The sequence below is a fragment of the Micropterus salmoides genome, unplaced genomic scaffold (assembly GCF_014851395.1).
Source record: "Micropterus salmoides isolate LMB-PRFRI ecotype aquatic unplaced genomic scaffold, ASM1485139v1 Ms_hic_scaffold_6, whole genome shotgun sequence".
Taxonomy (NCBI): Eukaryota; Metazoa; Chordata; class Actinopteri; order Centrarchiformes; family Centrarchidae; genus Micropterus; species Micropterus salmoides.
The window spans coordinates 31,754,414-31,769,996 of NW_024044348.1; the positions used below are offsets into that span (position 1 = coordinate 31,754,414).

Below are 15,583 nucleotides of genomic sequence, written 5' to 3' on the forward strand. Positions count from 1 at the left end.
CAAAGTTTTACATTTACACCAAGCATCATAACATGACATTAATACCACAATTGTGAAATTAATAATAAGAAATATAACAACACATACACGAAGTTTGCAATGAAACTGTGTCAAATAAAATCTGTACATTTCAGTAATTTAACTAACGCTTAAGTATTTGAATTAAGTCTACATAAGAGATCAAACAATAAAACCATGTAATGTGCGCATGCCGTCACAGCCCAGGGCAAAGTTCACTCTCTTTCCAATCAAATCATGAAATGTGGCCACCAACGTATTCACACACATTTCCAGGCATTTGAAGGTTTTTCATGTAGTTCGGTAAATGTCAGCTACTCTCATGACGTTTAAAACATTTGTATTGATCCTCATAGCATTTACAAAAATAATAATAGAAAGATTTTAAAAATATGTCTTTACATCAGTACAAACACATCAACAACTTGTAATGATCACCATTGGTGCATAAAGACAGACAAACATATACTGTGGCTAGCATACATTGCTAGCAACTAAAGTCCTTCGAAGTACTTCAGATACAATAGCTCGTACTTTTCATTGGATTTTAGTGAATAACATTACTACTGCTCAAGAAAAAGCTACTTTATAAGCGGAGTCCTGTTGCCCTCCATACATAATTTGTTTTAGTGTTTTTTAGTTACTGTAAGAGAAGCTAGGCATTAACAGGAAAATGTTCTGCTTGTGCCCCTGCCTTACATACTCATCCAATTAACTTACATTACAAACATTAATGCTTGCCTAAATAAACAAGCAGAAGTGTACGGAAGCACTGAGAGGCAAGAGAGGAAAACATTTCTGGTGATCCATTTCCTAAGTCTGATGTAAATTGTTTTCTCCCCTTTGGTGACAGGTGACAAAAAAAGTTGTGTCAAGTTAAAAAAAAAGTTTTACCAGGTTAAAAAAAGAATTTTTCCAGGGTTTTCAAACTTTTTTTTGCGCCTTTGAAAACCTGAAAAAAACTTTATGCAGGTGAAAAAAAAAAAGTTGTGGTCAGGATTAGTGTTTGTTGTTGTAATATTCATTTTAGCCACAAAGGGCTGAAGTGCACCACTACCCCGTGTTCTAAAAAGGACTAAAATCATTCATGTCTTCCAGGTGAGTTTTAATTTCTCCATACATTCTACACACAAGGTACATTATGTAACATTACTATCATGTACTGTCATTTTTCACTTGCCTCTTATGACTTCCGTAGAGTTCCTTTACAGATACTTGTATTTTGTCACCCAATTTACCTGGTAGCCAACCTCTATGAAGTTCTTACTGTGTAGTTTAGTAATAATGGCAGGAAATAAACTGTGGACAGTGGTTAGGAGGGTTTGAGTACTGCCCTGCTGCCCTGAGTCAGCTCACATCAGGAAAAATTACTCAGTCAGATAAGAGAATGATCAGAATATGCTATTAACCTTTCACCATTGTTCACCTCATGTCTTTTTTTTACTTTATGGAAATCCTGCAATGATAAACAAATGTGTAATAAAACATTTTATCTTGACCTGACATGGGCAACGTCACAAGCGTGACATTGTGATACAGCAATCTTAGCCTTTCAGAAATAGCAAAGAGTCTGCGTAATTAGCTCATGATCACAGCTTCAACTAATCCTAAACCTTAGACTGTCATTTATGCAGTAGTCTGATACTCAGCACAGTCTAGATTAACTTGGAATGTTAATTTGAGGAAGTCACATTGTGAGCAGTGTTGTAGTGCAGTGAAATAAACAATAATACGTGATGGGTTGTCCAGATCTATGAAAATAACAGATGAGGTGCAGTACGTTGTTTTCTATGTTAGGATGCCTCACATTTAGACCATGTGCTCTTACAACAGAATAAGATCACCATTTTGTTTGTAGTCAGATTAAGGGCTGTTAGACCTTGGTATCGTTCACTTTGTGCAGGACATATAGCACAAAGCAAACTACTGCTGCTATGGTTAACTGCAATTTAATATTACTTAATGCCTGATTTAAGGACAGTGGTTAAACATTTGACTGGGACTACTTGTTTTACAATTTTAACAGACACCTTCCAACTAATTAGAAACAAGTGTTTTCAGTGCCCATTGTATAAGATCATTCACCGTTCAGTTATCATCCCTTCAGTCCACTTCACATAACATTTTTAATTAATAGTTTCTGTTTGTTGCCTCTCAAAAAACTGCTATGGATTTCCCATTTTGGAATTAGACTCTAATTTTCAGGTTAAACATTGCATTTCACTGGCTGCTTGTTTAGAGTATTTGTTTTAAATTGCTATTGAACTTGCCAGAGTTTTAAAATTCAAACCTCCCTTAAAAGCAGAGATACTTCTGTGCAAGCGGACAGTAGATTCCACAAACCCGTCATCAAAATGTATCTGAATCTGGCCAGTAGCTGGTTTAAATACCATTCAGTGACTGTGATGTTATAGTTTTTCCTCTAATGAATGTTCCCTGTGATTCTTCAGGCATGGTGTTGGTACGCACGGAGTTGGGCCAGCTAGTGATGGTTCCTCAGCAGGCTTTGGCTCAAGCTCAGGCTCAAGCTCAGGCCCAGGCCCAGAATAACATCTCTCCACGACCTGCCACCCCTACGACAGGAGCATCCTTCAGAGTAACAACTCCACAGGTGAGAGTCTGCTACAAAACCCGCATGGTAGCCGCCACCCGTAGGCTTTCCCTAATATTCAGTTCAAAGAACTTTATTTATCCGTTAGGAACTTCATTTGTGCTGAGCATCAGTGCGTGTACGGTTCCACAAACACAGCACAATATACCACACGCACACATTACATACAAGTAATAAACACTTCTAAGTAAATAAGTAAGTCAGTAAACTAGAGTAAGTCAGTATGACCACAGCACACAGCATTACTGCACCATAAAGTTTCTTTACAGCTAGACAAGAACAAGAAGAGGAGAAGTGAGCTGTGCTCCTCAACCCGGCATAACGGTTTCTGTTTCATTTATGTTTTCATTCACGAAACAGATACTTGATCATCTGATTTGTGGCTCCACACTTGCCTCACACACAATGGGCTTTACTCGTGAAGCATTCCTATGCAGAGATTTAATCTTAACATGGTGATTTTCATTTGGGTAAGAAGACATCAGTGTTCTGTCTCCTGAATTACATGTGGGGATATCTTCTTCTTCTTCTATTTTTTTTTTATTACAAAAAAAGAGACTAATAAAATTGACAGTAACAACTTAGTAGAAGAGAAGGGCTGCCATCTGCACCAACTGTAATTCCTTTGCTGAGGTAAAGATGTTGCAACATTGCAACATTAATGAATGAGACTTGGATCAGTAATTGGCCTAAAGGTATTGTCCAAAAATAGCAAATATTTATCAAATGCGTATTCCCTGTACTTGTCCATCACTGTCAAGTGCACGTATAATATAATGAAAAATAGCTATGTGTAACAAACAATTATCAACACTCAATGCATATAGGCTTTTACAGTATACAGGACATTCCCAAGTGAGTTTCACTAACTACTCCAGACTCCACCTGCGCAACACCACCTGGCAAAAACAGAACAGTGAAGTTAATTGTAAAGAACAAAGGATCATAAATTAATCATGCTTTATTTAGCTGATGCAGAAAAAATGCAATGGTCTGTTCAGATTCTGTGGATTGGCTCAATGCATGCCGGTACTTTTGAACCAATAATGCCACCTTTGCTTGTTTAGACAACAGAAAATCCAGAAACTATTTTGAGGAATATGCCGAGTCTCAGTATCCGTATTCCCCAGTGTGTGCTTTGTTCCTACATATGGAGTCAAATCTATTCTCAGATCTCGTGACAATAAGGTCTTGGGTATGAATCTCGACCATAGTTTATTCTGTATATGGTCTCTCCATGTTTGAGTGGATCTGCTCTCACACCAAAAGTATGCATGTTAGGTATCAGAAGTACAATTAGCCATTGCCCCTAAAAGAGGCACTGGCCTTAAACCTGGAGTTGGTCCCTGAGCCCAGTGCTGTGGCTGCCCACTGTCTCTAATAGTTAGTTACTAAATTAATTTCTCCATGTGTATGGTAACATGTTACTTTGATGTCAGTGATATACAGCTCCACTGGCAGTTAGCATGTCCTAGTTAAAGGGTCTGAATGCGTGTATGCACTTTTCTTCGGACTGAAAATGTATAATCTGCAGACACACCATTATTAGCTTGTAGAAACAGTCCAGCAGTAAGTGTTTCTGTTAGGGTCCAAACTAAAGAATCTTGTTCAGATTTAGCCGCAAGATATGGGCTGTCGGCTAGAATAATGCTGAAATACCAATCCTTTCTTTACTGTACTCTACTGTGTTTTGTCCACCACAGCCTGTGTTGCAGCGCTGCTTTGGGCTCCGATTGAGATCTCGGCCCAAAACAACTGTTATCAGGTCACCCCTACATATTACAATGCAGTTTATAAAAACCTCTTTGTGAACAATGCATTGTCAGAAAGCTGAAAACGCGCATTTTTTCTTAACTCAGAAAAAGCTGACATTTTGAAGATACATGGTTCTCACTGGACAGTGACGTTATATAGAACGGACTGAAAACTGGTTTATGTGTGAAGATAAGGAAGACTATGGACAGCTCCTGGTGCTGAAATTCAAGGTTTATTGGCTTCATACAGTACAGAATTGCATAGCAGATATTCAAATATTTAAATTAGAACATGATAAAAACAATAAAATAGGCAATGAAATAGAACAAAGTATATAAAAGTTGCACTAAAGGAAGAAATTAAAGGGAAAAACTAAATTATATTTAGTAGGAAAGATATACAGTTATGTATATACATATATACACACGAAAACATGTACAGTTTGTGCAATATCAGTGTAATATGAAAGTAATAGTGCAGAAAGACAACTTAAGAGGGAATGAGGTTAGTGCAAAGCTAATGGTATGATAATCTGTAAAAACAGAATACTTCCTTGTAAATAAATAAAGTTACTTTATTAATTAAATGTTAACTCAATGAACATATGAATAACAGATGAAAAATAAAATTTTAAGTTAATAAAACAATATTATTTTTATTGTAAACATATTTCATGAATCAGTATTTGATTAAAAGACACAAATGATGGTAAGATTATATTATTGACTAGCAGCTGTTTTGGTGCAAAGAAAACGGAAACACTTGTTTTACATTTTCCAACCATTTTTGAAAATGTTGCCATTTTATTTTAAACCAGTTACAAAAAAAATAAAAAAATAAACAAACAAAAGAATCCAAACCATACAGATGTTCGTATCCACTCCTGTAAACCTGTTTGTTTTTTTTTGAGAATATGATTGGCCTGAAGCCACGTGGCCATGTGCCCAGCCCATCTGTGTGTGGGTGCCCCATTGACTTATATGTATGTTGTCTTTGACATTTTTTAAGCTTTTTTATTTGTTTTTTTTTGCATCACATGCTTGAGTATGCTCTGTGGTGTGTTTTATGATCACCCTGATGAAAGCTACAAGTTGGAACGCGCTGGTAGACAATAAAGTTGTTATTTGTACTACAAGTGTTGCTGAAGTTTTGACCTCTTGAGACTTTTTCCATTCTCCATGCACGTTGGAAGTAGGTGAAGTTATGCCAGAAATCCCTACTTCACTTCTTTTATTTTACACAATGCAAAGGGCATCAACCTAAGACCTTCTTGTATGAGAGCAACCATGACTGAAAGTGTGACACTGTACACAGGCACGTTTCCTGTTTGCTGAATTTCTGTCAGTGTTAATGCCACCACTGGTGACCTTTGTCAACACTAATCCGACTGATTAAATTCAATACACACAGTTGATGTTGGGTAGGCACCACCTCATTAAGTGAACAGCTTAGCTCTAGACCCTAATTGGGATGTGATTAATATGTTAAACTGTGTAATTATAATGAATGATTATCCTTGATTATTTTACGTATAGATTAAACTGCAGTTAATAGGTGAATTAATGTCTCCTGGCTCCGTAATGACTCCATGGGGTCCTCTCATCAAAATTTAACGAGCCACTGAATCATTAATTGAAATTTGCTTATTATCACCTGTGGATACATCATTCATGTAAAAACTTGAGCTTGTGCTGCTGGGTCCACACCTTTGGAACTTAATTGCCTTTAATAATGAGATTAGTAGATAGTATGTCTCTCACAGTTTCTCTGTGAATCAAGTATGACAGCTGAAATGGCACAGATACATTTTTTTTTTAATTATTAGAGCACCGGAACATCTCTTGATTATTGTCTTATTGACCTCAGAACATACAACACTGACATAATTTGTCTGCAAGGTGTTTAAAACTGATTTGTTATGGTACATTTGATTCCTTTCGAATATATTGCATTGCAGTTCAATCCTGCTACATTGCGAATTGAAATTCAACATTGTTATTCAGTTCACTGCAGTGACATTATATCGGGTAGGGCTGCAATTAATGATTGGTTTCATTATAGATTTATCTACCAATTATTTTCTTGATAAATTGATTTACTTTCCTCTGTATAAATGATGTTATATTTCATCTTATCTTATAAAATGTCAGAAAATAATAAAACAATGCCCAGTGTAATTTCTCTAAGACCAAATTGAGTCGTTATTCATATTTAGTTTATTATCACAGAAGATGAAGAAAAAAACCCAATTGGTTAAATTGGTTTATTTTGCTGACAAGTTTGACAGTTTATTGAATCTTCAGCTCTAGAATCGGGAATACACATAGGTTTTCTAATAATACAATACTGGCTTTTAAATAACTGTTGGTTATAGTCATCTGGTCAGATTATAGGTATATAGAACATTAATGTTACACACTGCTTGAGACTGAGACTTATTCATTCAAGTGTTCAAAAGTTACAAACTAATTTCTTCCTGCACACTTTTTGTTCTGGCCTCTCGAGGCTGGACTAAAGAGGCCCTCTTATCTCTGATCCTATTAGGCTTCTATTCATCATATCACTAACTGTGAGGACAAAAGACTGACACGAGAGGGCAGCATTTCATTGTCTTTTTCATTTTGGCTAGACATTCCACTTTGTTCCTACTTCTGCCCTCACTTGAATTAAACTCTTTCCTGTTCCTCTAACATCTTGTACTCAGGGCTACAATGAGACATGCGTTCATCCTATTTTATGCTACTATTATTACAGTATCCATGAATGCAAAAAGGAAACCAATTAAAACAGTGTTAGTATTATCAAATCTTACAATAAATGTCCAGGAAATACAGCCTACAGTACCAAAAACACATATATATTATATAGCAGTGTGTGCTGGAGTAGTGTGGGTATATCATACTAGTGTTTGGTATACCCATCATACACCCGCAGTATTACACTGGTGGGTCATTTTATGTTCTTAGGCAGTATTGCTGCATTACAGACTGAGCTGTCAGAGGCCATCTAACACGATTCACAACTGTGGTGAAAAGTGGCTTTCCTCTCTGATACTTGCATATTATAAAAAACTTCATGCTGATGCATCCTATGGCAGGTGTAAATATCACTATCACAGACAGAAGTCCGCATCAGTTACACAACCACGGCCCCCTCCTGCCTCTGTACTCGCCAACCTGCATCCATCCTGATATGAACCCCTTTCAAAAGAGAGTCGCAGATTGTCATCGCCTCTCACAGTCACACTGATGACAAATTAGCGGGCCGCGGCGTTGCCGTCTCGACAGGAAAAGCAGTAGCAGGGAAATGAAAGGGAATGGTGTTTATTCCCAGAGCTCAACCCCTCTGTCGGCCTGTCACTCTTCCCATGACCCTGAGGGGAGAAACGGAAGGCATCCTGAGCTTCCTTCCTTCCATACCTGTTAAATCATTCATCATCCAACTGCCTGATTATTTTAAAAAGCTAACAAGGCTTTGGTTCTGGAGTGTGTTTGTGTGTGTCTGTCTGCGTGTGGGAGAGCGGGAGAGAGCGGGAGCAAGAGGGAGGCATCGCTAGAGGTGGGATGCACCCCGTGGCTCTTACCCCCCCCCCCCCCCCTTACCCCTACCATCACCCCCATCCCCTCATCCCTCATACACCCACTTCCCCCACCTCCTCAGTAAAACATTCTTTTGCATCCTACAAAACTTTTAGTGGAGGGAAAACTCCCCCCCTCCTCTTTCTTATCCTACTTCTCCTTTTTTCGTTGCCTGTTTCCTTCTGTCCTTGGCATGACTGTGCGTCTGTTTGTGTGTTTTCCTTTGTGTGCAAGACAAGCGCAGTTTTATCATGTGCTTGAATGTGTGTGTGTAAATGCTTTGGCCTCTCTGTGAATGGAGGGCTGTGTGCCAGAGGTCGGGGCAGAGGCCCTCTTGGGTTGTCTTGGCCCACAGACAGGAAAGCAGCTTGGAAGTGTGTATGAGTGTCGGTATGTTTGTGTGTGTCTGTGTTTGATGAGCCACTTGGCATCATTGTGGTTTTGTGGCAGTTGGCACTCAGCGCCAAGCCATGTCATTTGCTGTCGTGCCTTTAATATGCCAATACACAAACCTGAGCCATAGACTGTATCTCAAAGACAAATTTCAGTATCCATCAATATAAATCTTAAAAAAAAATACTATTTGTCTTTTATTTCCAAGTCCATGTTGTTTATTATCATTACAGAGACTCTGAAGTATTTCCATACTATTCCACAAATTTACAGCCTACTTTGAATACATATCGCATGATCGAGTATACTGTTCCAATTCATTCCTGGAAAATACAGTGTGTCATTCCACATACCGTATATACTTTACTGTGTGTATATAAACCTACCTATATCTAACCTAACAATACACATTTTGGTATTAGGGTTAAAAGAGATAACAGACTCCAAATAAAATGTCACGCCTAGAATCAGCACTAGACATCTTGCATGCTTGACATTTCGTTATAAAGTTTAAAATGTAACTATATGTATAGAGTTGATACTGTTAATTTATTGTAATTTATAAACCCTATCTTACCATGCTTCCCTTTGATGTGACATCCAGGTCAGGTCTTATCCTAAACAGCATCAGGAATAGAGATTCCGCGGCGGAATTGGGAAGAGGTTTTCCTGCAGACTTGGGGACTGGTGTCACATGACTGGGACTCAAGTCAGACTCCAAAACCACAAACTTTAGACTCGACTTGACAAAATCAAAAAAGACTTGCAACTTGGACTTATGACATCAGTGACTCATGACTTCACTTGAAAATACTTGATACCTTCACCAAATCCCAAAGATTTAACGGTACAGATCGTATTTTAAAGAGTGTGCCACAAATCAATGCATTTTTCATACTTTCCTGAATGAACTAATCTTAACGCTATTCACTCCCAACAAGTTATAGTTAAATAGAGTTCCAAAAACCAGCAATTTAATTCTACCTCTGCATACTCCATCTTACGTCTGTTTTATAGAAAATGCTTTGTAAAGGCTTTGGGCCGTAAAATGAAATGAAGACAACGTAAGACTTTGTCATAACCTACAGTACTTTTAAAAGTGGCAACTAGTTCGCTGAGTTAGCTGTGGCACTTAAAAAGATGCTGCCTGGCGTGTACACAGCCAATCCGACAGCTGCTGCTGTTCTTTACAGACTTTATAATCAAATGTTTAACAGTGATTTTTTTCACTTTGTTTTCCAATTCTTTGATGTTTACACAGGAATGCAAGTGACATAATTCTCCATCTTAGTAAAACCGTCCTTCATTAGGTTCTGCATAGGTACAAGTTATTTGGTATTGCTGGGATGTGGACAGATGTCCGTCCGTGCCTGCCATGAGATGTCACCCTAACCCACTGCTACCTGACCAAACATGCTCTTCTCTGTTTCAGTCTTTAACACCACCAACATGTTGCCACTGTCTTTCTTCTTTCCTGTTGTCACGACCTTCCCTCATCTGTCTGCAAGGCATGCCACTGCTCCTTTCTTCTTCTGTTGCTCCATCTCTCTCATGCTGTCCCAGTCTTTTCTCTGCCGTCAGTTCACTTCGTCTTTACTCTTTCTTTCATCTCTGAAACTGGCATGGACTCACCTTGGCTGTTTTTCTCTCTTTGTTTCTTTTGGAGTACCTTGTATTCATTCAGTTCCCTCGGTTCCCCTTCCTCACCCCCTTTCTTTGATATCGTTATGCTCTCTGTTTCCCTGTTCATCTTTTTCTTCTCTCTGCCTCTGTCTGTTGCTCTCTTTCTTTCCTGCAGTCTCCTGTGACCTCTCAGACCACCAGGCAGTGTTCTTTGACCCCGGCCAAGATGGTACCGTCTGCCTCTCCCACTCCTTCCAGCCCTGCCCTGCAGACCTCCTCCTCTTCCTCTTCCTCCTCTTCCTGTCCTGCACTCCGCCCTGTGAGATAACTCGCCTATTTTTCAGTCTCCTACCTCATATTTTCTTCCTTAAGCATCCCTGATGAGTGATGCCAAGAAATAGTGTTGTGGCTTAGTGGTAGTTTAGAGTTTATACAGTAGGTTGCGAGCCAGGTTGGAGAATCTAAGTGGGGCTAAAATGAATGAGTCCGATTTATTACAGCCTCAGTTTTTGCTGTGCACTAGAGAAAAAGCGACCCCAATCCTTCATTTAGAAATTTACCATACGTTTGAAAAAATGAATCCCAAAATGATGGAAGATGAAAGTTTCTTGTCGGCTAACATGCACAGATACACAAGTTTGTAATTAACCATGATAAGTACTATTACTGACATTAGTTTTCTGCAAATTGTCTATTTTTTGTTTGTCTTAAGTTAAATTTTCTAAATAAACGTACGAATGCTAAACACATGAAGGAGCAATCATTATTCATTATTACTGTGGTACTTAATTATCCTCAGCATTTATAAAGTTGCTGTTGGATGTAATCCTTTGATTTTTAAAGATATAACATCAAGTAACAATTTATATCATAATTTTGCAAGCAAGTTATTTGTTTGCAGAGAAAAATGGGAATAATAACTGATTTCCACCAACTGAAACAAGTATAGCTGCCAGGTATTACTACTCTGGCAACATGACATCATGTACTGTACACTAGCACTGGTGGAGATTTCTGAGGAACTGAGTCTCTGGTCAGACCCAGTGTTTCCTATCTTGATTCAGCTGAGATGCAGTGCAGAATTTGATTTCCCTGCTCATAATCAAATTCATCTGAGGAGAAACTGTGATCTTTGCTAAACAGAAACGTACAGTATGCGGTACATTTGGTCTCAGAGTAGAAGATTGTTGTGGCTCGTCCAGGTTTCAGACTCGAAGACCTGTCCCTTATGTTTGGGAGACTTCTTGTTATATACACACTAACTCGGCAACCCATCAGCGCAGATAGAAATGTAATTTGGCCCACACTACACTGCACAGCTACATCATGTGTGTGGATGTAGATATGGCCTTGCCCTCCGTCCATATGTGGCATGAGTGATCAGACACTAATGTGTCCTCTATGCATTTTGGGTGCATTCGCACCTGTATTTAGAGCTGTCCACTTATGATTACATCACACAAGATATATTTTATTGCCAAGTGTGAACAGGCCCTGAGAGATTTTAAAGAGGTGATGAGGGCTTTAGAGTGAGAGACTGCTGATGGCACCTCATCTGTTTGAGCACAATTTGTGTTTTGGATGTGAGATATTTTCACATATCATTATGAGGAAGTAGACAATAGGTGGCTAATGTTTGGAATGACTAGTAACATGTCTTGATGGGAGGTTTTGCTTGCCAGGTATGTGACTGTTAAGAAAAGCTTTGATGGCCTCCTATCTTTCCCAGCCTCTATCTTGTCACCACCTCCTCTTCCTCCTCCTTGTCTGTTAAGGGATGTCCACCCAAGTCAGGACACCAGATGTGACAGGAGCGCTGTGGCGCCTGCCTCCTGTTCTCTGTGGCCTTGCTGCAAGCGAGGCGTCACGTCCTGTTTATCTCTCTGTCTCTTCCTTGCTCTTCCAGAAGGGCCCCGTGGCACCGGCCGTGGCTGTGACGGCTCCGCAGCAGACCCCCGTGGTTATGGCCCCCCAGGCCCCGGCCCAGCCTGCCTCCCAGCCAGTGCAGCCTCCGCAGACGGCCATCGCCCCGGCCCCCGGAGCTCCTGTCGTGTCCCAGGTCCGTTCCCCCCTACATAAACCCCCCACCCCCACCGCCCACACTCCACCCTCAAGGGTGCAAGCACTGTCACAGCTGCCAGCAGGCTGGCTGTGTCACAAGCTCAGCCCCGGACCCACAGCCTCACCGCCTCACACAGCTGGCCATGCACCAAGAGTCTCACACATGCCCACACACATTGCACTCATACATTCACACAAGTACATACGAACCCAAGGACATACAGACGCAGACATTGGACACATCATGAACACACACACATTTTATATATATATATATATATATATACACACACACATTCAGGGATACAGCCATGGATGCAGGCTCACATACACATATTTCACACAGAGCTACAGAATCTCACACACAGACTCTCATGTCTCCTTGTATGCAGGCCGGAGAGCCCTCACAGGGCAACAGTTTGTTGCCACTGGCAGTTTGAGTGGACAGGTGCCATGTCTCATTTGGCTACAAAGATGACTGGATAACATGCTAAGTGTGCACTGTGCTTTGATTTGTCACTGATGCTTGTCAGATTCTTTATCAGTCCAAGTAATTTCATTCTGTAGTAGCGTTGTTAGGCAGTAATATTAGAAGTGCAACACAAATACAAAATGACTTCTTCTCTGCATAGAATTGGAGCTAACACCTTTCTTTTAAGATCAAAGTCTGGGCCCAAACTGATGCTCATCGTAGACTAATAGCAAAAGACAGTCATTTCATTAAATGTTGATTAGCACCTTAGAAATAAGGTTTTAGATCCTGAAGTCTGAGACAGCGAGCAATTTATAGCTCAAACTGCCAATTTCTATTTTGCACGGAAGGTAAATAATTGTTTTTTTATCTTCTACAGGAGATGCAAGAGAATGTCAAGAAGTGTAAGAATTTCCTGGCTACACTTATCAAACTGGCGTCTCACAATTCTCCGTCCCCTGAGACCTCCAAGAACGTCAAGGCTCTTGTTCAGGACCTGCTGGTGAGCTTCAAATCAACTGTTCTTATGGACATCATGGAAGTATGTGGTTGTGCAATGTTTCTACAAAGATAAGATTTTAAAGAACCAAGCTTTTTAAAAGTCTTGACTAACATTTTGCTTCTAATTTGGTGATTGTTTTCCTCAGCAAGACCTTTATGAGGCCACATTTCCTACACGTCTAATTGACTGGAATGTTCAGTCAATCATTCTTTGTTATGTATGACTTTTATGACATAGACTTTTCTTTTTGCAATATACATGTAGGACTAAGTTAATGTTGGCTCTTTAATGTGTTGTTGTATTGAATATTTTAAACCTGTAGATGGCAGCATGAAACTCTTTCCGAAACATCCTGCTCGATCACGAATCTTCATCTTATACACAGTCACACATTCATGAGTTGCACCCTGAGGTTCCAGGATTGGAGATGAGTGGTTGATGGATTTAATCTTGTTGTGTTCAAGTCACTGTTGTGTACTTACTTTACTGTCTGGCTTCTCTTGTAAAGTGGTGTTTATAATTTACCCTTCACCTAACAGGATGCCAAGATTGAACCGGAGGAGTTCACCAGCCGGCTGCAGACTGAGCTCAAGTCGTCTCCTCAGCCTTACCTGGTGCCCTTTCTTAAGGTGTGGTTCTTGCTTGTAAACCTTTTTTTTTACCTTCTTTTTAAGCTTGCTCAGTCGACTTGCTTCCAACACAGACTGAGGCTATTTCTCCTGAACTGGATCCCTTACTCTGATCCCTAAACTTCACCTGATGTTGGTTCTCTAAACTGGTGGCTTCAAAGTGCCTTTCCATACAATTCTTCAAACTGATTTCTAAATTGCTGTTTCAAACTGGCTACCTGACAATTAACTGCAAGCTTGTCATCTACACCTGGATCTTAAAGTAGTCCTCCTTAACGGGGCACTACATTGACAGTTTACTGGACCCCTTGGCTACTTTTGATCCCTAACATCTTCCTGAACTGTTCCCTAACCTGCCCCTTAAACCATCCCCTAACCTGGCTCCTTAAGCTGGCCCTTTCATGTAAACTAAACATGACCCCCTAAAGTAGTCCTTTCCCTACCACCAGTGCCAGTGATGGCTAGGCCTGACAGTAGAATGACATACACACACACCCCTCTGGCCTGACTTCTGACTGTGTGTGACAGTGGCCCCCGCAGCCGTCCCTGCCAGTAGCCAGCAGGTTTCTCCAGCCAACCGCGATGAGCGTCACATCAAGGCACACGACCACCCAACCCGGCCACAAACACATGTTGTCATGTAATGTTAGGTCGCTTATGTCAAAAAGCTGCCTGAAATAGTCTGTATGGAGCAGCATCAGCTCCTCAGCTTGGCTGTTACAGTGGGTTATCAGAAATGGCCGATGAACATGTTTCATGGCGTATACAACATTAAACATACTGTAAGCCAGTGTTTTTTACAACGTATAAAACCACATGAATCATTGTGGGGAAAAATGCAGTTGTTGTCTCAGCAGACGTTTTGCAGCTGTGTATTGTACTTGCATGTCTGATTATCCCTTTGACTATAAACTCTGGCTCTCTCTGTCCGTCAACAGAAGAGCCTCCCGGCCCTGAGGCTGTCTTTGCTGAATAGTCAGCAGTCCCTGATCCAGCCCCCGCAGCAGGGAGTCAAACCAGCGCCCGGCGGCACGCCTCCTGCCATCGTGGCTGGGCCAGCTGTCCGCATACGGCACCCTAACAGCGTCAGCACCACAACGGGTGCCAGTGCTCTCCCCGCTGGGACGCTTGGGCATGCAGCTGTCATGGTATGTATGGAGCGGACCTGCTGTAACAGACTCCAGTGCAGACACAATTACCACACTGTTCACATTTACAGTTTACATTTGAATTGAAGTCCAGTGACTTACATTGATTGCAGGAGAGGAATCACTAACATTAAAGTTACATTAAATGAACCTGTGTATGTGGAAACTGTGTCATTGACACATAATGTGTAAATGTACACACCGTACAGAAATGTGTGTACGGTGTGTGAGGAGAGGGTAAGAGCTGTTGTGGTCAGGTAATAAATGTGACAAATATTTACCCACAATATTTCTACATTCAATAGAGAAGTGCTAGAATGTGATGGATGCAGAGCTGCGGGGGTTGGTGGTGTGTGTGTGTGTTTGTCAATGGGTCTTATACAAGCCTGAATTATCAGGCTGGAGAGTGTCAGTGTGCCATGGCTGGGAGTCACACAGCCAACAGTGAGCTAGAGTTACACCCAGCTCACAGACTCACTGAGGAATCGCTCTCAGTTTATGGGAAAAAATGTTTTAGGAGAATAGGACGTGGGCTTTGGACTTCAAAGCAGTTGTCAAACAAGATCATTAGGAGTACAACCTTGTACTACTCCACGCAGACACAGGAAGAATGTGCAAACTCACACATAATGTAAACCTATTCACACCTTGGAGATGCTCTGTATGACCAACTGTACTACTGGCCACTGATCAGAGCAGATGGTGTCTCAAGGGCATATTGTTTATAACTGTTTACTCCTGTTTTGACTTTGACAGATGATTAGAAGTATCTGACGCAGGAACAAACCAAGAT

General features: G+C 40.6%; 1 protein-coding gene across 2 annotated transcripts in view; it reads left to right on the top strand.

Moving 5' to 3' along the window:
- The window catches only part of LOC119890006 (transcription initiation factor TFIID subunit 4), an 80,820-nt gene that overhangs the window by 1,737 nt on the left and 63,500 nt on the right, over positions 1–15,583 (top strand). The window contains exons 2-6 of one of the 2 annotated variants that reach the window (XM_038700991.1): positions 2,469–2,629; positions 11,885–12,037; positions 12,891–13,013; positions 13,553–13,642; positions 14,581–14,790. In XM_038700991.1, coding sequence (XP_038556919.1) covers positions 2,469–2,629; positions 11,885–12,037; positions 12,891–13,013; positions 13,553–13,642; positions 14,581–14,790 — 737 coding nt within the window. The remainder of the gene's footprint in view (positions 1–2,468; positions 2,630–11,884; positions 12,038–12,890; positions 13,014–13,552; positions 13,643–14,580; positions 14,791–15,583) is intronic. The other variant, XM_038700992.1, reaches the window with a different exon arrangement.